At 43.8% G+C, this 26,751-nt stretch overlaps 1 protein-coding gene across 1 annotated transcript in view; it reads right to left on the reverse strand.

The window, feature by feature from the left end:
• Positions 1-26,751, reverse strand: part of LOC121284701 (protein boule-like) — a 154,410-nt gene that overhangs the window by 127,080 nt on the left and 579 nt on the right. The window contains exons 2-3 of the mRNA XM_041200257.1: positions 24,859-25,011; positions 24,649-24,740 (exon numbers count right to left, since the gene is read on the reverse strand). Of these exons, the coding sequence (XP_041056191.1) occupies positions 24,649-24,740; positions 24,859-25,011 (245 nt within the window). The remainder of the gene's footprint in view (positions 1-24,648; positions 24,741-24,858; positions 25,012-26,751) is intronic.

A 26,751-nucleotide genomic window follows, 5' to 3' on the forward strand; every position in this document is an offset into this window, starting at 1 on the left:
ATCATTTTGGCCAGCTAGTTGCTTTCCTGAGCTTGGCTATTCAATTGAGGCTGATTTTTTGCTCTGACTTCTCTTCAGATTGATTTTTTTTCCTGTTTGCGTGTTATGGTGCCGACTTTGGATCCAGGCTACAGCATTCTTCAAACAATTGTTTGCCAGTGCTGCCTGATTATTGCTTCGAAATTAAATTAAAAGCTTATTTCGGCCTTTGCTTACCTTTTGCGATCTGGCGAAGATCTTTGGTTCTGATTTCAATCAGGTCTTGCAAGAGACCTCCATGAGATCTGGAGGAGTTCTTGTACACTGCACAGTGGATCTTTCTTCAGCCTCCACACCTGTAATGAAACTTTTTTTTAAAAATCTTTTCATGGGAAGTGGGTGTCACTGGCTAGGCCAGCAGTTATTGTCCATTCCTAACTGCTCTTGAGAAGCCATCTTCTTGAACCTCTGCAGTCCATGTGGTGTAGGGACAGCCACAGTTTTGTCAGAGAGGGAGTTCAGGGTCTTGGCCCTGGTCAACGAAGGTATTGTGTTATGGTTCCAAGTCAGGATGATGTGTGGCTTGCAGGGGAACTTGCAGATGGCGGTGTTCCAATACATCTGCTACCCTTGCCTTTCTGGGTGGCAGAGGTCATGGGTTTCAAAGGTGCTGTCAAAGGAGACTTGGTAAGTTCCTGCAGTGCATCTTGTAGATGGCACACACTGCTGCCACTATGCATTGGTGGTAGAGGGACTGGATGCTAAAAGGTGATGAATGGGGTGCTGATTAAGCAGGCTGCTTTGTCCTGGATCGTGTTGAGCTTTGAGTGCTGTTGGAGCTGCACTCATCCAGGCAAGTATAGAGTATTCCATCACACTCCTGGTTTGTGCCTTGTAGATGGTGGACACGCTTTGGGGAGTCAGAAGGTGTGCTACTCTCTGCAGAATTCCTGGCCTCTGACCTGCTCTTGTAGCCACAGTATTTTTATGGCTGGTACCTTTCAGTTTCTGGTCAATGATCACCCCAGGGTATTGATAGTGGTGGTTTCAGCATGGTTATACCATTGAAAGTCAACAGGAGATGGGTGGATTCTCTCTAGTTGGAGATGGTCACTGCCCGGCATTTGTTTGGCACAAACGTTACTTGCCACTTGTCAGCCCATGCCCAATTGTTGTTCAGATATTGCTGCATAGACTGCTTCAGTTTCTGAGGAGTCACAAATGGTGAACAACATAGATGTTCATTGATGATTTCACCTTTTTGACCTTATGATAGAGGGAAGGCCATTGATGAAGCAGCTGAAGATGGCTGGGCCTAGGATACTACCCTGAGGACCTCTTGTGGTGATGTCCTTGGGCTGAGATGAATGACCTCCAACAACAACAACCATCCTCCTTTCTGCACAGTATGACGCCAGACAACAGAGTTTGCCCCCTGATGCCCACTGACTCCAGTTTTGCTAGGGCTCCTTGATGCTGCACTTGGTCAAATGCTGCCTTGATGTCAAGGGCAGTCACTCTCACCTCTGCACTGGAGTTCAGCTCTTTTATCTATGTTTGTAAAGAGGTCAGGAGCTGAGTGGCCCTGGCGGAACCCAAACTGAGCGTCAATGAGCAGGTTATTGCTGAGTAAGTACCACTTGATAGCACCGTTGATGACTCCCTTCTATCACTTTGCTGATTGTAGGAAATCTCCAGCTATGTATTCAAGGTCTTAAGTTAGGCACACTACTCACAGGTCAGACTGCAGTTTCTTTACTTTTTCATTCTGAGGGATTTTGGGGTACTTCACCTGCTGTCACCATGTTTTATGGCTGTATGTTGTCTCACGAAGAGTTCTAGAGGCTTGTATAGTTGAACCATTGTTTATTAATAATATATAACTATATACCTTTTTATAGGATACAGTTCTGACTAGGTGCTTTCTTCATGCCAACTTCTACCAGTCTCACCACTACACTCTACTACTCCCATGTGACTTCTACAGCAACATGGGCACTGCTGTTTCCCCAGTTCCAAGTTAACCCTAAAGGGGTCAGGTAGCTCAAAGGGATCAGTTAGCTGGGCAGCTGTTTTGTGATGCAGAGTGACGCCAACAGTGCAGGTTCAATTCCTGTACTGGCTGAGGTCATCCATGAAGGCCTCGCTTTATCAACTTTGCCTGAGGTGTGGTGACCATCAATGAGAGAGCAGCCATGGCCCTCTGGGACTACAGTGACTTTCATTAACACTCTAATACTACAAAAAGGTCAGAAATCTTTTGTGACAAGGAATAATGTAACCGTAGCACTTTATATGTTCTGTTGTGAAATGCAAATGATTTTAGGCCACATCAAATGGATGGAATTGTTGGGCTTCAAGTGGGTAGAAACATTATTTCCTTTATCTTCTATTAACATCAAGATTGCGGATCAATGCATTTGTATCAAATCACCAAGTGACCTCAGCCTTTCAGCATTCAATGCAGTTAGTACATGTAAGACAGGATTAAATCCTTACTAACAACAGAACATGACCTTGGTGGATTATGTACATGCAAAGTGAAGCAAAGGACTATGGCAGTGCTTTGCAAACTATTTTCTTGCGTGACCCCATTTTAACTCACCAGCACCTTCAAGGGCAATTAGGGATGGGCAGAGGTTGGCCTGACAGCAATTAGCAGAAGACTAGCAAGGCAAGCGATTACACTATGAATGGTAGGACCCTGGAAAGTAATGAAGATCAGAGGGACCTTGGTGTGCATATCCACAAATGCCTGAAGGTAGCAGGGCAGGTGGTTAAGGAGGCACATGGAATACCTGCCTTTATTAGCCGAGGCATAGAATACAAGAGCAGGGAGGTTATGCTGGAACTGTATAAAACGCTGGTTAGGCCACAACTGGAGTACTGCTTGCAGCTCTGGTCACCATATTATTGGAATGGTATGATGGCACTGGAGAGGACGCAGAGGAGATTTACCAGGATGCTGCATGGGCTGGAGGGTCTGAGCTATGAGGACAGATTGGATAAGCTGGGTTTTTTTCCTTGGAGCAGCAAAAGTTGAGAGTGTGTGTAAGATTGAGGGTCATAGATAAGGTGGATAGGAAGGCACTTTTTCCATTAGTAGAGAGGTCAATAACTAGAGAGCATAGGTTTAAGAGAGAGGTAGAAGGCTAAGAGGGGAGCTCAGGAGAAATTTTTTCACCCGGGGGGTGGTGGGGGTCTGGAACTCACTACCCAAAAGGGTGGTTGAGTCAGAAACTCTGGTAACATTTATTGTAACATAGATATTCACTTGCACTGCCACAGTCTCCAGGGCTATGGGCCAAGCGCTGGAAAATGGGATTAGTGTAGTCAGATCTTTGTTGACCGGCGTGGACATGATGGGCCAAATGCCCTCCTTCTGTGCTGTAAACGTCTATGAGTCTGAGTCTCTCAAGAATGAATATAAAATAATTCATAAAAATAAATGTGACATCAGACTTCAGCAAAAACGGAACAGCAATAAAGCGGCATTGTAATAATTGGTATGCTATTATAAGTTCAAGTATTATTGATCATCATATAAGCATGAAAATCTGTGTTTTTGAGGTACGTCATGACTCACTGGGGATAGTGTGCTGCAATATTAAGCCCCACTGCTCCCTGAGCCACGACAAATGTAAAAGGTTTTGATCAACCCACCTGTTTAATTTAGGTTAGCAGAATACGAGCCCCAGGTTTGTAAACTTAATAAGTAAATAACTGTTTATTGAACAAATTGCCTTTAACCAGTGGCAAAAGAAAGAAATATGAACTGCTAATTCCTAACTCTATAATCTAAACTCTACCACTTCTTAAATCCCTATGCACATACATACAAAACACAAAAACATAGATTTTAAGGTTGGAGTAAAACAGTTCAATAGCACCAATTTCAGAGTACAGGATTCAATGGGTTGATTTTGATTGATGTCCTCCAAACTCCTTTCAGTTCTTTGTTGATGACACGAGGTGTCATCCAGCACTTTCAGTCTTTAGTTCACTGGTTGAGCACTTGCCTTTTAATGTCTCTAAAAGTAAGTTTTCCCTTTGGCTCTTGATAGGGGTTTTCAGAGAGAGACAACGCAGTTTATAGCAATGAGGAGAAAAAGCCAACTAGCTATTATTATAGACTCACTAGAATCTTACACACACAGGAGAGATTTTAGGTCTTTTTCTTTTCAGACTAGGAGCTATTCTGCTGCATTGCTCTCATACCTACCCCACTCACCTGGTCAGGAGCCAATTAAAACATTGTTGCCAGGCAATTCCCCATCAGACCAGACTTCTCCTCGGCACCATCCTGTCGTTCATGGAACACTGTCCCAGGACAGCAACATTGTATATATCCCTCACAGCGTTCCAGAGGACATGTCCTCCAAAACTGCAGACATTGTAATTTTAATCCACAGTTTTAACAGAAAAGATATGTTCTGTACAAGTAGTTATTTTATGTATCCATGTAGGTTTCAGCCACGCTGTCCATATCCATGCAGAAGTTTGCCCTTAGCGTGCAGGATCGGCAGGGGCAGTTGGGAAGCTGCCTGTGTTCAATAGCGCATTGCGATTTCATGCTGGTGGGCCAATTAAGACCCACCCAGCATGATATACGAGCAGCAACACTGAGTGCTGCCTGTGCGGGAGGGAGGGGGGGTGCTAACACAAACTCCGTGCAAAAGAGCGCTGAACAATCTCCAAGGGACAAAGCTGCCTCAGAGCGATGAAGAATATATTGAAAAATTTATTAAACAGGAAAAAATTAATAAAACATGTCTCCTCATGTGACTCTCACATGAGCAGGGACATATTTTTAATTAAAAATTGAAGTTTTTATTTCATTTGTGCTTGCTTTTGGAAACCTCATCCACTCCCTGGATGAAGTTTCCAAAAAAAAAAATGCAAAGGCCACTTGGCCTTTGCGCCTGCCTGTCAACCATTAGGTTGAACAGGCAGTGAAAAATTCAGGTCAATTGATAATCTAATGGCCTTAATAGGCATTCTAACTGTTGGCAGGCGCGCTGCCGGCTCCGGTGCACGTACGCCAACCAAACTATCGTGTGACTATGCGTTGGCATCGACATGCTCAGCCGAACTCAACCCACATCATTTCACACTCGGTTGGGTTGGGCGCATTAAGATCGGGCAAATCAGATAGTCAAGGAAGTATTGTGCAGTGGCATTGTCATTGGATAAGTATTCCAGAGACCTGCACTGGGGATCAGGGTTCAAAATCCCACCATGGCAGATGGTGAAATTTAAATCCAATAAAAATCTGGACTTAAACGATTGTTGTAAAAACCTAATGTCCTTTAGGGAAGGAAATCTACTGTCCTTACCTGGTCTGGCCATCCCATGAACCAATGAATAATAAAAAAACCTTATTTTGTTTAGCTGAAACAGGCAGAGTGGTCTTTCTGTCTGCAAAGAACAGGGCCCTGTTTATTAATATATGTAGCTTCCAATACACGAAAATGCACCACACTGCGAGCCAGGCTGACAATCAAATTAGTTGTCAGTGTAATTTTTAGCACACCGAGGATTGCAAGACAAAAAGCTTCGACAAGATGTCTTTTTTCAGCAATGTTCTGTACTATCAAACAACTAGATCATAATATGATTGAACTTCACATTCAGTTTGAGGGGGATAAGGGTGGATTTAAGTCTTATTTAAGTTTAAAATACAAGATTAATTATGAGGACATGAAGACAGGGCTGACTAAAGTGAACTGGGAAATAAGGTTTAGGGATAGGTCGGTGGAGATGCAGAAAAGATATTCAGAAAAGCTATATTCCAGTGAAAAAGAAAAAATCTAAGGGAAGGACGCACCATCCTTGAATAACTAAAGAGGTTAAAGATGGTATTAAATTAACGAACAAAACATATAATTCAGCAAAGGTGAGTGGCAGATCGGAAGATTGGACAGAATATAAAGAACAGCAAATAATGATTAAAGGAGGGAGATATAAGAATACAAGAAAAAGCTAGAAATATAAAAGTAGATAGTAAGAGTTTCTACAGGTATTTAAAAAAGGACAGGAGCCTGGAGAATAAATAATGGAAAAATAAGGAATGGTGGATAAACTAAACAGATATTTTACATCTGTCTTCACTATAGTGGAAACAAATAACATCCCAGAACAAGTATGAATCAGGAGGAGAAAGGGAGGGAGGAACTTTAAACAATTAGAACCACCATGGAATGGATACTGAGAAAATTATTAAAAACTAAAAGCTGTGAAGTCCCCAGGTCCTGATAGACTTCATCCTAGGGTCTAGAAGTGGCTGCTGAGATAGTAGATGCAATAGTTTTAATTTTTCAAAATTCCTTAGATTCTGGAAAGGTTCCACCAGATTGAAAAATAGCAAATGTGGCTCCTCTATTCAAGGAAGGGAGACAGAAAGCAGGAAGTTACAGGCCAGTTAGCTGAACACCTGTCATAGGGAAATGCTGGAATCTATTAAGGAAATTATAGCAAAGCACTTAAATCTCAAAAGCAATCAGGTAGAGTCAACATGGGTTTTGTAAAAGCTGCAAGTGTTTGCCTAATTTCTTACTGCTCTTTGAGGAAGTTACAAGCAATGTGCACAAGGGGAACCTGTGGCATCTAACCAGCAATAATTGTTCAGATACGTCCTGCACATGAAAAGAAGGACAAATCCAATCTAGTCAGTTACAACCCCATCAGCCTACTCACAATCATCAGCAAAATGATGGAAGGGTGGTCAATTGTGCTGACAGTGGTACTTACTCACCAATAACTTGGCTTACCAATGCTTAGTTTGAGTTTCACCAGGACCAGTCATCTCCAACCATTGTTACAGGATTTTCCCCCAAAAAAATGGACAAAAAGGTAAATTCCAGGAGGTGAGGTGCAAGTTACTGCCCTGGTCATCAAGCAGCATTTGACTGTGTGTGGTATTAAGAAGCCCTAATAAAACTGGAGTCAATGGGAATGAAGGAATAAACTGTCCACCAACTGGAGTTATGCCTACTACAAAGTTTGTGGAAGCTAATCATCTCAGCCCTAGGATTTTGCTGGAGAAGTACTTTAGGTCAGGATTGTGATGGAAAACTTGATTGGAAGTGCAACCCCAAAGGCATTCAAGAAACCCGATATCATTCAGATCAAAATAACCTGCTGGATTGGCATCCCATTCACCATCTTAACGATTCATTCCCTCCATCAGTGACAGTGTGGCTACTGTGTACCATCTCCAAGAAACATCAGAGGAACTCACCAAGAGTTTCTGACAGCACATCCCAAAGCAATTGACCTCTACCATCTAGGACAAGGGCAACCAGCAAGGAATGTGGACATTACTGGCAAGGTTATTGTCCATCCCTAGTTAACCTTGAAGAAGTGGTTGTAAGCTACCTTGAACTGCTGCAATGTGTGCAAATGTCATCACCAAGTCACATGCTATTCAAACTTAGAAATGTAATGCCATTCCTTAGTTGCTGGGACAAAATCTTGGAGTTCCCTGACTGCACTGTGGGGGTAAATTCATTACATGAACTGCTGTGCACCTTCTCAAGGATGGGCAATAAATGCTGGCCTCATCTGCAACATCCACATCCCATGAATGAATGAAAACAGGGTTGACCTTCCCACTCCTGAAGGGTGATAAAACCCATTCAGTAAATCATGACAAAGATGCCCAGGAGAGGAGGTAGTATAGGATAAACACCTGCGAGGAAATCATTGCACATTATTCCCGTTAGAAAAGTGTTCTTGAATAACCATTATCCAACAATTTCTCAAGAAGAAAACACTTGCAAACGTGTACCTTCTTTAGATAAGGGCCCAGATTTTGAAGTCAAAATAACAAAGATGGCAATGGAACTCACTTATTGATGCATAAATGGCACAGCAATTTCAGATGAGGGGAAGATGCATGATTAAGTTCAAAAAAATTCAGAAGTTGCTGTCCAAGTTGAGTGGCTTCACTGTTAGCTTCATAAAAAGAGAACTCTTGCATCTTCCACACAATTAAAATGCATGGAATGGCATGAAGTTGCAGAATTTGCACAGTAGATATTAACTAAATTCATTACAGGGAGTTAAACTTTATCCATTCCAGTCTAAGGATTTATGATGAGTTAATTACCGGTAATAAAACTCTGGCACTGAAAATTGATTACTATAAATGTGGAGTCTCATTCTTTCAGCTTTTAAATGTTGCCGTTTTATAAACATTAAAGTCTTCCCTTTCTTCTCAATCCAATGTTTCCTTCCCTCATTTCCCTTTCTGTACCTGATTTGACATAGAAGATAACCTTAGAGAGTGAATGCATTCAAAGTCCCTGCACCGTAAATTTCACAATCCTTCAATCTGATTGGTTAAGATAGTGTTGCTTGCCTTGAGCGCTCAGGTCCCAGATGACCCATTTTTCTTGCTGCAAAGTTAAAAACTTGCTCTTCCAATAACTTATCCTTGAATATTTAGGTTCTTTCATTTTTGAATGGCAAGTCAAGCTAACCCAGACAAATTATGGGCCCAAGAATAGACCTCTATTGAAATAATTAGCAAACACATCCCCCCAAATTGATGTGAAGGTGTGATCTGTCAAACTGGAAACAAATAAACATGCACAACCCATTCCATTACAAACCCAAATCTTACAGTTCCCCTCCAACTTCTGAAACTCCCAATTCCTCCCAGGTTTGTCTGCTTAGAAGTAGAGCTTCTTCAAGTTTACTTGGGGCCTGCTGGATGTCATGCCTCTATCAATTTTATCTTTTTCTATCAATTTCTCTAACTCCAGCTAGTTCTCTTGCTCTATATCTACCAATTGCTTTTGCTGTTGGTTGTGTAAATGATTCTCCTTTTCAACTATAAATGTGTGATTTAAGCAAACAGGCTACACAAAGGTTAAAAACAAGATTCCTTTATTCCACCAGCATCAAAACTGTATAAACTGTTAAGGGAGAGCACAACTCCAGGCAACAACTGCTAATTACAGAGAATACTCACTGCCATTGCACCAGATCTCTGTGATAGTCAGGGCCTCGGCTCCTCAGCACAGCACCTACCAGGTGTATTCAAGCTTGCCCTGCTCCCCTCTCTTGCCTCTTGAGGCAGCATCTCTTGAGCCTGACAAGCAAGTCATTTTGACTAGGTCCCAAACAACATTCCTGGCTCTTTAGCCACCTGCAGGGGCTTCAAGTTGCTTTAAACTCTTGCCACACTACCTCTCAAGTCCTGGCTTTGCCCCAGCTGCTTCTGCACCACCCCCCATGGCATCTGGTGCCACTCCTCCGCTTGTCAAAGACACTATTCATGCAGAGAGCAGCCCACAGGGGCTCACAGGTTTCCCTGCTTGGTGCTCTCCTCCACTATCGCCACCAGCTGCTTGGGGGCCCTGCTACACTCTTCCCTGCTTGAGAGTGGCATTCGATTGAGATAATCTTCTGAGCCCCTCATCTGTACTGGCACTTTCAATGGGATCCAGGTCAGTCCTATCTCCCGAGATCGTATGATCGGCAGCACTCGTTGCTGCAGCCTCACCACTGGTCATCTCTGCATCATCACACACCTCCTGGGTTTGTAACACAGGTCACTGCATGATTCCTCACCGCTATCAGAGTCTCCCTCATGTATTCAGGTTCAGTGATGCATCCAGCGAGTTGCTTGCCCCCACTTCATCTGACAGAGTTCTGCCCTCGAGCAACTCCCCTCTAAACCATTTGAAGGTTACATTCCAGTTACAGGTTCCACAACATAGGTGTGACCCCCAACCACCCCCCCCCCCAGTGTCAAGACTCTTGATGACTTTGTGGGCATCAGCATCCCGGACATCCTGTGTCTTATTCCGACCCCTGATATTCCTGTTCTGGAGGAATAATCTCTCATCTCATCAGCCTTGCGATTGTGTAGCATTTTTCTTTGCAGTGCTTCAGTCCTCTTAGACAGCATATCAAATGCCTGGTTTAGCCTTGTGTAATGCTCAGTCAACTTAGCTATCTCCGTCTGAATGGGTGGTGAGCCCAAGGAGATGCATGATGGGAAGGGCTAACTCAGGCCACTTACATTTACTCTCAAGAGGCAAGGTGCACAATCGGTCATGTCGAGTACTGTTGAATTGTACGCACTGTTCATCACCCTTCTGACGGTAGGGGGTAGTGTGGCTCTTGATAAGGCCATATATTTCGCACAGCTCCTGTAGGATCTTGGTCTCAAAATTGCACCCTTGGTCACTCTGGATCCAGCACGGTACACAAACAGACAAAAAGAAAAAAAAGTCGTGTACTAACACTACCTGAAGTCAAGACCTTTTGGTCATGGCTAGCAATAGCCTGTGTAAACTTGTCCATGATCAGAACATGCTCGGTCCCCTTACTACTGGGTCAAGGACCGCAAAATCCATTGTGAGGACCTCCTGGGGCCTTAGTGGCGACTAGGTAATGGGGTATATATAGCGCCTTTTCAGCTTTGACCGAAATACATCTCTTGCGGTTCAGTGTCATTCCAGGCCCATAATATCGCTCCCTGATTACCGCAGTGTCTTCTCTGATGCCTAGTGCCCAACTAATCATGAAATGCTGTCAATACTTGACTTGAGACTGCCAAGAAGGCCAAGTTGCTTTGCCTCTCTCCAGTGGTTGTGAACTACCTGACAGAGAACTCATTCTCCTCCCTGATCCTCCTCCAGCATCTCAACAATTCCCATGCCCGTTTGGTCTCTCTTATCAGATGGTGCCAGTTTGGAGCTTGGGCTTTCCAAAAGTGGTTAAATCTACCAATATCTGCATCAACCAGCTGAAGCTGCCCAAGGCCCTCTTTTGAGATGGATAGCAGAGGTGAAACTGAACATGGATCCACCTCTCTGGGCCTGGTTTGAATCTCACTCATAAGCTCATTGGTGACACTCTGCTGAATCCTAGCCTGAATGTGAGGAATCAGGGTTTGAATATAATCTTTGACTTGGGCATCAGCCTTGGGCATAGCATCAACCATAGGCTCCTCTAAGCGGGCAGGGGCTGGTTCACTGCCGTCGTTCCAACTAAGGACATCAGCATTCTCATTACTTTTCCTTGATCTCCACCTGATCTGGAATCAGAACGGAGCAAGTTCGGCAGCCCATCAGGTTTCTGTCACTCCAAGCTTTGAAAGTAGCTGAGCGAGCTGTTGTCTGTAAATACTTCAAAGCGTTGCACCGATCAGAATGTCTCTAAACTTGAACTAGACCATCTCAAAGCTAGAGATTCAAGCCTCATTCTGAAATAATTCTGCACATTCCTCTCATTTGGTTTGAGGCTCTGACTGGCATAAGCGATAACTGCTCCTTTCTGCTCTTGAACATGTGATAGCACCTCTCAAAAGCCAAGAAAACTGGCGCCAGTTTCCTGTATGAAAGGGAGATGGAAATCTGGGTAGCTAAGAACATGTGGTTAGATGAACTTATGCTCGAGAATGCAAAAGGAGGCTTCACATGCTGGGGTCCATCTCCCTGTGACCATTTGTGAAGTATGCTTCACGTGTCCTTTCACACCCACTTCGTTGTCACATTCTGGTTTCCTCAGCAAGTCAGAGCATGGCAGCCAACTGTGCATAGCCTTCCACAAATCTCCTATAGTAGCCAACCAGACCAAGAAACCTATGCAGTTCCCTTCATCCTAGGCTGAGGCCACACCCATACCACTCATTTTCTCATTGTATCGTGAGGAAGTGCCCAAGTGCTTCGACAAGTGGGCTAAGACAGTGTCTAGCCTTTCAAGGGTTTCCTTGAATGTCGAGCTGAAGATGAAGATATTGTCTAAATGCACAAGGAGGGACTGGAAATTAAGGTCGCCAATTGCTTTTTCCAGCACATGCATGAAGAGGCTGGAGCATTACAAATAGCATTGTGTATTCAGAGTCCTCCAGTGCATCTTTTTCAAGGTCCTCTTCAGCAAGGTTATATCCGTGGGCCAAATAGAAACTGCAGAAATACTTCAGCATGAGGGCTTGTAGTGCTTCCTCAATCCTAGGTAGAGGGTAAGCATCCTTATGAGCCTTTACATTGAGTGCCCGATTATCACAGATCCTCAGTTTTCCACCTCCCTTCCTCACGAGGACCGTGGGAGAGGCATACAGACTCAACTCCCAGGTGACACCTTATTCCACAGGCTTCTGCAGGTACTCCCTGACTCCTAACAATGGGTTGAGATCTGGCAGTGACGAGTCTTTACTGGGTGGTCATCTGTCATTTCAATCCTGTGGCTCGCCAGGTTACTATACTTGATGTCATCATCATCCTTATTGAAAGCTTCTCTGTATTAGTTGCTAGTAAAAATGAGCTGTCTTCTCTGGATCTCCAACTTGGCTCATTTCAAAGACGGAAATCGACTAGCAATATCTTCCCCAGTTAGTCCACTTTCCACAAAAGTGCCAGGTTAAAAAGGAGAACACTCACAAGCGTTCTCAGTTGGAGGTGTAAACATCTTTGTCACCTGCATGGGTACCTTACCGTTGTCTCCAACAGTGATGAGGGTGGCTCCCAGAGTTACACTAAGTGGTGTACCAGCTGGTGTAAACCAGCTTATATTTCACCTCTTTTCTATTTTTCCTTAGTTCTTTTGAAGAATCATACAGACTCGAAATGTTAACTGTGTTCCTCTCCGCATATGCTGTCAGACCTACTGAGCTTTTCCAGGTATTTTTGTTTTTGTTTTACACTAAGTGGTAGTTCCGCTCCATGCAAAATGTGATGCTCTAGCAAGTTTTGATGGTGGCCAGTTGGGGACGGCTGGCATGAGCCTTTAAAGGGCAGTGATGCTGCGAGTGGGTGAAAAAATAACCTAATTCCCTGCTACTCAAGAGTTCTAAAGGTCCCACATAGGGTGATGTAGCTTGAGTGTATACAGCAAGGCTGAGGATTCTTGGCTCCGTCTAGACAACTCAATAACTTCCTGTTCATACTGGTCACTATATGTGCCTTCTGAGGATGCCTGGTGTCTCTTAACACGTTCAACCCTAATACCACTGGCATTCTCAACTTCTTTACTTCCATTGGGGTATTGATTGGGTCACAAACCACCAGAAACCCCAGGTTATGAAAGTGTGATGGAGGACAAACAGGGAGGGCTTGGATGTAGCCATGATAAGGGATGTCCAACCCTTGTGGAAATTTAGAGGAGGGGAGGGATGTCAATCAACTCACACCCTTCAGCAAGATGCTCTCAGAAGAACTGGTGACTAACAGTTGACACCTCTTCTCTGGTGTCAATTAAGCACGACACTTCCACTGTACCTAATCTCACACCCAACCATCAGCCAAGTCCCTATTGCTCTGCATAAGAATGAGCCGCCAAGAATCTTGCCCCCCACCTTGCCAGGGTCTCAGTGGGAGGCCAAAATAGTAATATTCGTTGGGAAGGGCAGGCCATTGCACTGGATGGGGGTCTCAGTGTCTTACATCCGTGGTTGCTGTGATTGTTGAGGGCAGCCTTGTTTGAAATGTCTAGCCCCATTACAATTCCAGCACCTCTGCACTATCCCTTGGGCCGAATCAGCCATTAGACTTGCCAGGGAAGTAGGACAGCAAGGGCTGGATTTGCGCTTGCTGTGCAGCAAACTGTTCCGCTGGTCACCTCAGCCTGAGGGCTACATCCCCATCCACGCCAACAATCACCTCCCTGATGGTGGCCTCTTTCCTGGGCTTAGAAGTTTCATCTTTCCCCATGATTCGAATGATGTGGTCCAGCATATCAAAGGTGGACAACTGGGGTTTGTCACTACTAAGCCTCCACAACTCCATGTGGACGGTTCCATCCATCACTGCTTCAACTTGCTGGTCATTCAGCTGTGTCCTGGTCGATCTGACAGACTAATTGAGCAGGACAATGAGGTCAAACAACTTCACCAGCTACAGGGGAATAGAGGTCAGATCCTCTTCCTCGGCTTACTTTCACATATAAAAACTGTGATAAAAATCTGTGGTAACTGCAGCAGCCTACTGCTGTCCCCAAAAGCCCGAACCAGGACCTCAAAGATCCACTGTGGACTTCTTTGACATTTGTACCTCTTCCCAGTATTTCCAATGGGCCTTCTCGCTCAGATGTGCCATCACAAATAGTGCCAGGACTTGAGTGGCAGTAAGGCAGAAGCCTAGGGAAGCTTGTAGCTCTTGAGGGTGGCTGAAGAGCTATGAAGGGAGATTGGGACCAAGTCAGACTGACGGGTGGCACCCCTTGAGTCTGAGAAGCTTCACGGAGAAAGAGCGGAACAGGTCAAGCCTCCACAGGCCTGGTGAGTGCTGCGCTGACTAGACGAAACCCCGACTAGAAAAGAGAACTGGCACATTGGCGGTGAATATTTTCTGTAAATAATTGCTTCTTGGAGTTATGATTTCCATTGACAGTTCATACAGTTTTGATGCTGGCAGAATAAGAGAACCTTGCCTTTTTTCTAATCTTCATGCCCCCTGTGCTTAAATAGCACATTACATTTTGACATAGTTGGCAGGATTCCACAGTACAAGCATCAGGCCATAGCAGATGAGATGGAAAAGCACCTGGCCAGGATGAAGAAAGTGGTGGAAATGTTGGGCCTCCGTGACCAACTGCACATACTCAATCCAATCTTTGAGCGCTGGCTCATGGGGTGTCCCTGGCTTTCCCCTGAATCTGTCCAGCTTCCTACCCATGGGCAGAAAACTATCCAACCAGGGGTACCGTGTTCTTTCTTCACAGAGTCAAGAAAATGCATCTGGGAGCCTCTGCCAGGTTTTGGCCTGAAGGTTTGGTTTCCTTTGCCTATGCTTCAGCCCCCAACGATACTGGAGCAGCCTGGACCTCCCTCGTAGACATTGCTGGTCTCAACATTTCCACCACTTTCTCCATCCTGGCCAGGTGCTTTTCCACCTCATCTGCTATGGCCTGATGCTTGTACTGTGGAATCCTGCCAACTATGTCAAAACATAATGTGCTATTTAAGCACAGGGGGCATGAAGATTAGAAAAAAGGCAAGGTTCTCTTATTCCGCCAGCATCAAAACTGTATGAACTGTCAATGGAAATCATAACTCCAAGAAGCAATTATTTACAGAAAATATTCACCGCCAATGTGCCAGTTCTCTTTTCTAGTCGGGGTTTCGTCTAGTCAGCGCAGCACTCACCAGGCCTGTGGAGGCTTGACCTGTTCCGCTCTTTCTCCGTGAAGCTTCTCAGACTCAAGGGGTGCCACCCGTCAGTCTGACTTGGTCCAAATCTCCCTTCATAGCTCTTCAGCCACCCTCAAGAGCTACATGCTTCCCTAGGCTTCAGCCTTACTGCCACGCAAGTCCTGGCTTTTCCTGACAGCTTTCGCACTTGTCTTGAAGCATCTGGTTCCAGAGTCAAGACTCTGCAGGGAGGGGGATCACAGGGGCCAACTGGTTTTCCTGATTGGTGGGTGACAGCACCATTGCCACTTCTGCCATAGGCCCCAATACACAAAGAATACAAAGATTTTATTTCACCCTGGTGACTCCAGACATTCCAGTGTGATAATTCTCTCATGTGTAGCTAACACAGTAATCTTCACTATTCAAATACTGCAGTAAAGTTAACACAGGTCAATGGAAGGGTAGGAGAGAGATGTGGGTCAGGACCCCAGGTGAGAGGGGCCGAGCGGGCGAGAGAGACACACACAGAGACAGAGACCGAGAGGTGACCTCTCAGCAACACTGAACACATGTTTTGAAAAAACAGCAATAGAGGAGGCAGAGAGGGACTCAAAGTCTGTCTGGACTACTGGCTTCAACCCACTCCCCCACCCAACCACCACCTTCCATCTCTTGCCAAAAGGTACCTTCAGGCAGCTGGCCTGTTTCCAAAATTGTTTGGGGGGTGGGGGGGCACAGGGGAAAAAGTGTGTGAGGCCTCTGGAAAAATGGCCCAAGGAGGATGACAGGCCGGCAGCGTGAAATTACCTGCCTACCTCAGTATGCGCCCCTAAATTGGGGCAGAAATTCAGCATGTGTCATGGGCATTTCGTACTTATCACCTGTCTCATTCATTCCTCTTTTACAGTGTGGTACTAGATCATATAGGTTGTACTTTCAAGGCATAAAAATCCATACAGATATTAATCAATCTGGATGTTATTAAAACAAATAATACTGAATTACCATTAATGGGGTTGGGGCCACAGATGCATCTCCACACTGCAGAAAGCACACTTCTAGGGCTCCTTCCCAATCTCAATCTTTAGTGGGATCAATTCAACACATGATCTAGACATAATTGCCAGGTTCTTGTTCCTACCAGTTATCTGGGTGAGCCAGTTACATATATCAACTGCCTTCAACCCCTAATTATTAGCAAAAGGTAGGGCTTATTAAACTAACGGTGATCATATACAGCTACCATTAATCCTATAATGTGCATATTGCCACTGACAATACTGAATGTTGACTTTAGTGCTTGTCACTTCGGTCACTTTCGGTTCCTGAGATTGACAGTGCATTACTTTATTTCCAGCTTCAGCAGACTGAATAAGCCTCTCCTTGTACACTTGTCTATCCCATCTCTATTCCTGCTCCAATTTATGGTTTTCTTCATAACTAGCCATATTTCTTTGTCTCTTTGCAAAAAGAGCACGGAGAGCGTGGGGGGCTCATTGCAAAGAGCGCGTGGGGGGCTCATTGCAAAGAGCGCGCGGGGGGCTCATTGCAAAGAGCGCGCGGGGGGCTCATTGCAAAGAGCGCGCGGGGGGCTCATTGCAAAGAGCGCGCGGGGGGCTCATTGCAAAGAGCGCGCGGGGGGCTCATTGCAAAGAGCGCGCGGGGGGCTCATTGCAAAGAGCGCGCGGGGGGCTCATTGCAAAGAGCGCGCGGGGGGCTCATTGCAAAGAGCGCGCGGGGGGCTCATTGCAAAGAGCGCGCGGGGGGCCTCATTGCAAAGAGCGCGCGGGGGGCCTCATTGCAAAGAGCGCGCGGGGGGCCTCATTGCAAAGAGCGCGCGGGGGCCTCATTGCAAAGAGCGCGCGGGGGCCTCATTGCAAAGAGCGCGCGGGGGCCTCATTGCAAAGAGCGCGCGGGGGCCTCATTGCAAAGAGCGCGCGGGGGCCTCATTGCAAAGAGCGCGCGGGGGCCTCATTGCAAAGAGCGCGCGGGGGCCTCATTGCAAAGAGCGCGCGGAGAGCGGGGGGAGCTCATTGCAAAAAGAGCGTGCGGAGAGCGGGGGGAGCTCATTGCAAAAAGAGCGCGGAGAGCGGGGGGAGCTCATTGCAAAAAGAGCGCGGAGAGCGGGGGGAGCTCATTGCAAAAAGAGCGCGGAGAGCGGGGGGAGCTCATTGCAAAAAGAGCGCGGAGAGCGGGGGGAGCTCATTGCAAAAAGAGCGCGGAGAGCGGGGGGAGCTCATTGCAAAAAGAGCATGGAGAGCGAGGGGAGCTCATTGCAAAAAGAGCGCGGAGATTGAAAATAAAAGGAGGGCAAGCTGAAGAGGAGTGGCCAGTGTGTGAGTGGCCCAGTGAAGGAGTGGAGCTTTGAGGATTTGGCTCGAGAGGCTTCGGCGAGCAGAGGTTGAGGGTGAGCTTGCTCTCAGTGGGGTAAGGCCGGGTAAGTTCCTTTAATTAAATTAGGAGTAGGTAATGGAGGCTGTAGTTAGGGCAGTCGAGTGCTCCGTATGCAGCATGTGGGAAGTCAGGGACAATTGTCCCTGGTGACTACACCTGCAAAAGATGCATCCAGCTGCAGCTCCTGACAAACCGAGTTAGGGAACTGGAGCTGGGGCTGGATGAACTTTGGATCATTCGGGAGGCAGAAGCAGTAATAGACAGGAGCTTCAGGGAGACAGTCACCCCTAAAAGTCAGGAGGCAGATAAGTGGGTGACTGTCAGGAGAGGGAAGGGGAATAGACAGAAAGAGCAGAGCACCCCTGTGGCTGTTCCCATCAACAATAGGTATACCGTTTTGGATACTGTTGGTGGGGACGACCTACCAGGGACAAGTTGCAGTAGTCACGTCTCTGGCAAGGAGGCTGGACCCTCAGCTCAGAAATGAGGGAGGGAAAAGAGGAGAGCGGTAGTGATAGGGGAAATCAAGTTAGGGGGTCAGATAAGAGGTTCTGTGGGAGAGATCAAGAATCCCGGATGGTCTGCTGCCTCCCTGGTGCCAGGGTCCGCGATATGTCGGATCGAGTTCTCAGTATTCTCAGGAGGGAGGGTGAGCGGCCAGATGTCGTGGCCCATGTTAGGACCAATGACTTGGATAGGTTGCAGGAGGTTGTCCTGCAAAGAGAGTTTAGGGAGTTAGGTGCAAAGTTGAAGGACAGGACCTCCAGGGTTGCGATCGAAGGAGTGACACTCGTGCCACGTGCTAGTGAGGCTAGAAATAGGAGGATAATGCAGATAAATACGTGGCTAAGGAGATGGTGCAGGAGGGAGGGCTTAATGTTTCTGGACAATTGGGCTCTGTTCCAGGGAAGGTGGGACCTGTTCCAACAGGACGGTTTGCACCTGAACTGGAGGGGCACTAACACCCTTGCTGGTAGGTTTGCTAGTGCTGCTCCGGGGGATTTAAACTAGATATGCAGGGGGAGGGGAACCAGAGTGTTAAAGCAGGTAGTGAGGTGGAGGAGGATAAAGATCAAGCGAGGAATGCATGTATAGACAGAAATCAAAGGTTTGTAAGGGATAGAAATATTCTCAGGTGCATCCATTTCAATGCAAGGAGTATTGTTGGAAAGGCAGATGAGCTTAGGGTGTGGATTGACACGTGGGATTACATTATTGCTATTAGTCAGACTTGGTTGCAGGAGGGGCAGGACTGGCAGCTCAATGTTTCTGAGTTCCGTTGTTTCAGATGTGATAGAGGGGGAGGGATGAAAGGGGGAGGAGTGGCATTACTAGTCAGGGAAAATATCACAGCTGTGTGTAAGCAGGACAGCCCGGAGGGCTCGTCTACAGAGGCCTTATGGGTGGAGCTGAGGAACGGGAAAGGTGTGACCACACTAATAGGGTTAGATTATAGACCGCCCAATAGTCAGAGAGAATTGGAGGAGCAAATCTGTAGAGAGATAGCAGATCGATGTAAGAAACAGAAAGTTGTAATAGGAGGAGATTTTAACTTTCCACATATTGACTGGGACTCCCATACTCTAAAAGGGCTGGATGGCTTGGAGTTTGTCAAATGTGTTCAGGAAAGTTTTCTAAATCAATATATAGAGGTACCAACAAGAGAGGATGCAATACTTGATCTCCTATTAGGGAACCAGACAGGTCAGGTGACAGAAGTATGTGTAGGCAAACATTTTGGGTCCAGTGACCACAATATCATTAGTTTTAAGTTAATTATGGATAAGGATAGGTCTGGTCCTCGAGTTGAGATTCTAAATTGGAGAAAGGCCAATTTTGTGGAAATGAGAAAGGATCTAGGAAGAGTGGATTGCGATAAGTTGTTTTCTGGCAAGGATGTGTTCAGTAAGTGGAAGGCATTCAAAGGTGAAATTTTGAGAGTGCAGAGTTTGCATGTTCCTGTCAGGATTAAAGGCAAAGTTAAAAGGCATTGGGAACCTTGGTTTTCAAGGGATATTGGCAATCTGGTTAAGAAGAAGAGAGAGGTGTATAGCAGGTATAGGCAACATGGAGCAAATGAGGTACTTGTAGAGTATAGAAAATGTAAGAAAATACTAAAGAAGGAAATCAGGAAGGTAAAAATACATGAGGTTGCTTTGGCAGATAATGTGAAGGTAAACCCAAAGGGTTTCTACAAGTATATTAAAAGTAAAAGGATAGTAAGGGACAAAATTGGTCCCCTTGAAGATCAGAGTGGTTGTTTATGTGTGGAGCCTCACGAGATGGGCGAGATCTTGTAGTTTTTTTGCATCAGTATTTACTCAGGAAACTGGCATAGTGTATAAGGAAGGAAGGGAAACAAGCAGTAGCGTCATGGAACATATAGAGATTAAAGAGGAGGAGGTGCTTGCTGCCTTACAGCGAATAAAGGTAGATAAATCCCCCGGGCCTGACATGATATTCCCTTGGACCTTGAGGGAGACTAGTGTAGAAATTGCAGGGGCCCTGGCAGAAATATTTAAAATGTCCTTAGCCACAAGTAAGGTGCCGGAGGATTGGAGGGTAGCTCATGTTGTTCCGTTGTTTTAAAAAGGCTCCAAAAATAAACCAGGTAATTACAGGCCAGTGAGCCTGACGTCAGTAGTAGGTAAATTATTGGAAGGTGTTCTGAGAGATCAGATATGCAATTATTTGGACAGCCAAGGGCTGATTAAGGACAGCCAGCATGGCTTTGTGCATGGTAGGTCATGTTTAACGAACCTTGTAGAGTTTTGAGGAGGTTACCAAGCAAGTAGATGAAGGAAAAGCTGTGGATGTTGTCTACATGGACTTTAGTAAGGCCTTTGACAAGGTCCCACATGGGAGGTTAGTTCAGAAGGTTCAGACACTTGGTATCCGTGGAGAGGTTGTAAACTGGATTCGAAATTGGCTGTGTGGGAGAAGACAGAGCGTGGTAGTGGATGATCGCTTCTCAGACTGGAGGCCTGTGACTAGTGGTGTGCCTCAGGGATCTGTGCTGGGACCATTGTTGTTTGTTGTCTATATCAATGATTTGGATGATAATGTGGTAAATTGGATCAGCAAGTTTGCTGATGACACTAAGATTGGAGGTGTTGTGGACTGCAAGGAAGGCTTTCAAAGCTTGCAGAGGGATCTGGACCAACTGGAAAAATGGGCCAGAAAATGTCAGAATTTAATGCAGAAAAGTGTGAGGTGTTGCATTTTGGAAGGACAAACCAAGGTAGGACATACAAAGTAAATGGTAGGGCACTGAGGAGTGCGGAGGAACAAAGGGATCTGGGAGTTCAGATACATAATTCCCTGAAAGTGGCATCACAGGTAGACAGGGTTGTAAAGAAAGCTTTTGGCATGCTGCCCTTCATAAATCAAAGTATTGAGTATTGGAGTTGGGATGTTACGGTGAAGTTGTATAAGACATTGGTGAGGCCAACTTTCGAGTATTGTGTGCAGTTCTGGTCACATAACTACAGGAAGGATATCAGTAAGATTGAAAGAGTGCAGAGAAGATTTACAAAGATGTTGCTGGGTCTTAAGGAGTTGAGTTACAGGGAAAGATTAAACAGGTTAGGACTTTATTCCTTGGAGCGTAGAAGGATGAGGGGAGATTTGATAGAAGTTTACAAAATTATGAGGGGTATAGACAGACTATATGCGAGTAGGCTCTTTCCACTTAGATTAGGAGAGATAAACACGAAAGGACATGGCTTTAGAGTGAAAGAGGAGAGGTTTAGGGGGAACATTAGGGGAAACTTCTTCACTCAGAGAGTGGTGAGTGTGTGGAACGAGCTGCCATCTGACGTGGTAAATACTGGCTCACTCTTAAGTTTTAAGAATAAATTGGATAGATACATGGATGGGAGAGGTCTGGAGGGTTATGGACTGGGTGCACGTCAATGGGATTAGCGGAATAATATGTCGGCACAGACTAGAAGGGCCAAACGGTCTGTTTTCTGTGCTGTAGTGTTCTATGGTTCATTTTGAACCATTCTAATCTTTTCTTCTAGATGTCGTATTTAGATCATTTCTAAGGTGTGTGTTTTCAGTGCAGGACTATCCCTTGGACACAGGTATGTAGCAATAAGGGACAAATGTCTGTTGCTGCAGTCCTAAGGAGCCTGTAACTTCTGGGCCTGACTGCTGTCCAGGAATCTATTTTGAGTGGAGCTTCAGGCTGATGTCAGTCATAAAAACATAATAAAATAGTAGGCCCTTGTGTTTGCTCTGCCCTTCAATATGGTTGCTCTTATACCTCAACTCCATTTTCTTTTGGCGCCTCATAGCCCTCGATCGCCTGAGATCAGGAATCTATTGATCTGTCTTGAATATACTTGAATATACAGTGGAATATTCACAAACCTCAATTCTTTACCTTGCTGCCTCAGACAAAGTCCGCTAAATGTAAGAGCCTAGGCTTTAGCCTGTGTCAAGCAGAGACCCTGGAAAACGAGGCAGGACACACAGTGATGTTATTTCAATTGCATTACCTTGTTATTATAATGCTTTGAAGCTGTCTAGGTGTGAGCTCTTTCCCTCCACTAGAAGTAAAAGTGTAGCACACAGGGGCTAGAAAATCATGTTACAGGTCTCTTCCCCTTTTCCTTTGTGTTGGACTTGGGAAATAAGCAAACACTTGTCACAGAAAACTTAGCTCCCTTCAAGTCTTGCTTAGCATCCATGTTTATTTTTCATGCCCACATAATCCTGTTGACGACACAACTGCACAGAAATCCTTCATCGTAACCGTTTTTGTGGCAAACACTATCATATTTAATTTCTATTACTTTGGCCAATTAGTTTTGTTTGACAAGAATAGTTAAACAGTCAATTTCTGTGATGTCTTCTTTAACTTCACTTTGTTACTTCCGAAGTTGTCTTATCATTCAGTTTCAACATGCATACCATAATCCTGATTCACTTCCTTAAGTATCTCTTTACATAATGTTATTTGGAACTGCAGTCAGTGCTACATTAGTGTGTACCTTTGCTTATTACTCTTTCATTAACTTTGAATTCACTTTTAAGTATTCAGATGACCTCCATATATATGTTGAAAACATTGTGTAATGGAACACTTTTGTTCTGACTGTTTACCGTTTTGTTAACTTATTCTGTTGCCAACTTCTACCCTACATTGGTATTAATCAGAGGAAGCGTGCACAAAGAGAATGTCTACCTGACATTCTTCTGTGTTTTAGCCATTAGTACAAGATAAGATTCTTCAATACAAGCCCTGCTGCCAGAATTGAAGGCAGAAATCCAGCCACTCCTGTCGGTTTAACAGAGATACCGGCTGCTTTCCAAAACCTCAAATCAGAAGGCCTGCAGACTGAAAATTGATAGGGCACCTGGGAAAAATGTAAATTACCATTTTAGGTCCTTCATGGTCTTGCTGCCTGTCCATTTTAGATATGCAATTCAAACTCCCTGAATCAAAGGCCTAATGTTTACGTCATTCTGCATTTATCAGCGTATGGTGAAATAAGGTGCGAGGAACCATCATGTTCCTCATGCCTTATTTGCAGAGCAGCCACATGCTTACACCTGTTCCACTTTAGTCATCCACATCCTTTTCCTCTGCCTTGAACCTGGAAGCTGGATTCCAAGTGCCAACAGAAGAAACTAAACTCTATAAATACTTCCTTTCCCAGCAAAGATTTATATATCTTTACATTCCAAAAGATTGCAGGAACTCCATTAATCTTCATACCTTCACCTCCTCAAAACACTTTTGTTATCTACTATAGCTTACTATTGCTCATTCCCAAGCCAAATATTCCCTTTCACACTTCTGAAATGAAAATATTTTAATAGTTCTCGAATCATTTCTTTCTACTATGATCTTTAGCAGCATGTTCAACTCTGGTCCCTGAGACTGGTGGACTCAATGCCCAAACTAGAATTATCTTCACTTTAATTCTAAAGGCATTGTTTTAATGAAAGTACTCACACATTTTCTAACCGATTAACCTTTTGTAAACACATGGAAGGCTTTGTTGTCTGCTGGAGTCAAACAAGGTAATATCACTTTTTCAGATTTCAGTTATGCCACTAACAGCCAAGATAACTATGCTACCTGCTTGGGATGCAAAGTAGCTAGATGGCAATGTGATTCCCTGGAGTCCCTCGTGATTTGTTCTTAATTCAGGTTAAATCACGTCCCATTGTTTCATGTAGCCACTTCAGGACATCACCCATCTGTGATGTCCAAAGGACACAGAAAACAAAGAAATACCTGTGTGCCTCACAACAGGCTAAAAAATGAAATTTGTTTAAAAACAAATTTAAAAATGAGATTTCCAGTATAAAAATTATAAAAAGGCTTCTCTAAACATGGTTTTTCATGCAAACTCTTTCTCATAGGTTACAAAAAATGAAATTCCTTTCAATTCTCTGGAAATATATCTCAGTCCCTTTTGAAATATCCTTCACAAATGCACTTTCCCTTCTAAATGTGTAGCCTGTCCTGTCCCTTTACACTCACCAGTGATATTGCCAACACTCTCCAAAAGTCTGATCTTCTTCATAAAATATTATTTACTTTCCATATGTGCAAAATTTCTGACCCTTTGGCCCCTGGAAACAGTTTATTTTTTCTAGCTAAAATCTTGAATAATTTTGAGCACATCTATTAGATGTCCCTTAACCAGCTCTACTCCAATTATGAACTTTCTTGCCTTATCTCAACATAACCTGAACAAAATATTTCCTTTTTCTACTTTCCATTTACTCCTCAAAGTCATTCTCTTACACCTCAAATTTACTGATCAGCAATCTTGCTCAAAGAATATCTGGCATTTTATTTCTGAATACACAACCTCAGGGAATTGCCAGGACCTGTACAGCTGAGACATAAGCATGCTTCACTTAATCAGCTATACAAACTCAAACGTAAACTGCATAATGTTCATTTAATCTATGGAGTCGGGGTACAAGAATGAAACATTAGATGTAATAATTTCAGTTCTTGACACTTAATTAGTAAAGTTTAGTCTACATATTTCCCATTTATTATGCATACTCCTGAAAATTCTGGATGGTATTCTTGAGAACCTGAATCAAAGTCTTCAATCTGCATATTTCTGACTTCTCGCATTTACAATGAAGTTCTCCCTATTATTGAGGTGATTAGTAACTGTTTTTTTAATTCAAAATTATTTTGTACTCACCCTTTAGAAACTCCAGCTCTGTCATTTACTATTTTGACTTCTTTAACTGTTCCATATTGAGCAAAAAATTTCCTTAGATCATTTTCATTTGTCTGTGGGGGGGAGGGAAAAAAAGCTGCCTGAAACACAAATAGTTTGAATCTACAAACTTCTATTTAGTTGCAATTATGTTTTATTAATGAATTAGAATGTATATTAAAAAAAACTGACTTTAAAATCGATTCCTCCTACAAAAATCCGATTGGGAATGACTGTTCCAAATCTTGGGGCACTGGTTGGATTGCTGTTATTCAGTGGCACTGGAGAAACTGGGTTTGGTGATGGAGATGAAGAATCCATCTGTGGCAGATTAGAACTTTGCTGCTGCAAAAGAAAAAGATTTCTTTTTAAAACCGTCAACTCACCAGGACAATAAAACATGCCATAATTGACTTAAATTGGTTCCTGGAATAATGTACTGCAGATCTGCAGTCACTTGCAAGGCTGTTGTTTTCATGTTTTATGATGGCAGTAAGGAATTAAAGCTATTTTCAAATCCAAATTTTAAATGTTATTTCAAAAACCATTGTGAAACTTGAGGTAATATTTTCAAATTTTATTTTGAGAATATGAAATCATATTTTCCTTCTTCCACATAGGTCTCACCAAATCATATACCTTCTCAAAGTCAGCAATATAATCCAATGTCTGTTAATTTTCCTTTCTGATCTGTTAGTAGATGCAGGTTTGTAACATTCTCTCTTTGAAATCTCCCCCCAATCCAAAACACATGATTCTCTGCTCCTGGGTCTCCACACTGTTGCATGGTGATGGAATGTAAAAATCAAAGTCAGAACAACATGGAACTGAGCACACATTCTTCCAGTTCATAGAGAGTTCCCCCACTTCATTAATTATAAAACCTGCAGCACAAATATACTTATTTTAAATTTCTCTGGCTTCTACCTTCTCTTTTATCTCCTTAAAACAAAAGAGAAACACATAGGCAATGAGCTTCATCCTTGGTCACCCTCCAGTAACCTATTCTTCAATAACATTAAACAGTATTTTGAAAGACACTGAGCCGCTTACTTGTCTCTACTAATCTAATCAACAGGTGATGTATATAAATAAAGAACTGATTTTAAATTTACTTTTCATTCATTACTACATTGATGCCTTTTGATCCTACTTTCTGTGGTTACTTCAAAACAAATGCTTAATTTTTGAAGGGAAGTTAAAAGATAGCTCTATCAGAGATTTTTACATGGTCATTATTGTTAATATACAATTACCATTGACGCCTCATCCTATGTTCCAATGCATATGATTACACGTACAGGAGGAGATAAGTATACTTAGTCTAATTCCATAATGTGCAATTTTCTCTATGGACTTCAGCCAATTAATTCAATTTCCTAAAGAAAATCAGTAACTATAGGTAAAGCTTTAAACGATGATAAAATTAAGAAATTGTTCTCCCTCTCCCAGAAATTTAATTTAGCAAAATTCTAAGAAATCAATGGTTGTATTCATAATTGTATGAACATAGACATATCCACAAGGCATTTGATCCTCCATGTCAATACTTAACTTTCTAACCTTCAATCTCACTCTAAAAGAATAAATGCCAGTTCTTTTTAAAACTGTTAATCAGCTATTTTTAATGGGTCTACAGTCCACATATCTACTACTCCAGTTGTTTTTTTCCCCCCAAACTATTCCTATTCTCCAGCCAATCTGAACTCGTGCTGTAGATGTCAAAATCATAGCAACATGGATTAGAATGGAAACTTGGTCCCGTCTCCAATATTCTTCTCTCTAGCTAGTTGCTAGGAAAAGAAAGCCATCTTTGCTCCATTAATTATACTGTCCAATTTCTCCCTACAAACTATTTAAATTTCTCTCTCCCCCTGTGCAGTTATCTTTGTTATTCACATTTGAATATTACAGCTGGCAGAAAATGATAGCTATGGAAGACACAAGAATGGCCACTGCAATCTCCAGGGTCAATTCACTTTGAGGTTATGCGCAAGCAGAAAGTGGAAGTCTGTCTGCCTCTATGGCAGGGTATGGGGTAGAAATCTCCTTAATTGAAGCAGAATTAAAACAAGCCGTAAACTT

Source organism: Carcharodon carcharias, chromosome 12 (genome assembly GCF_017639515.1).
Source record: "Carcharodon carcharias isolate sCarCar2 chromosome 12, sCarCar2.pri, whole genome shotgun sequence".
Lineage (NCBI taxonomy): Eukaryota > Metazoa > Chordata > Chondrichthyes > Lamniformes > Lamnidae > Carcharodon > Carcharodon carcharias.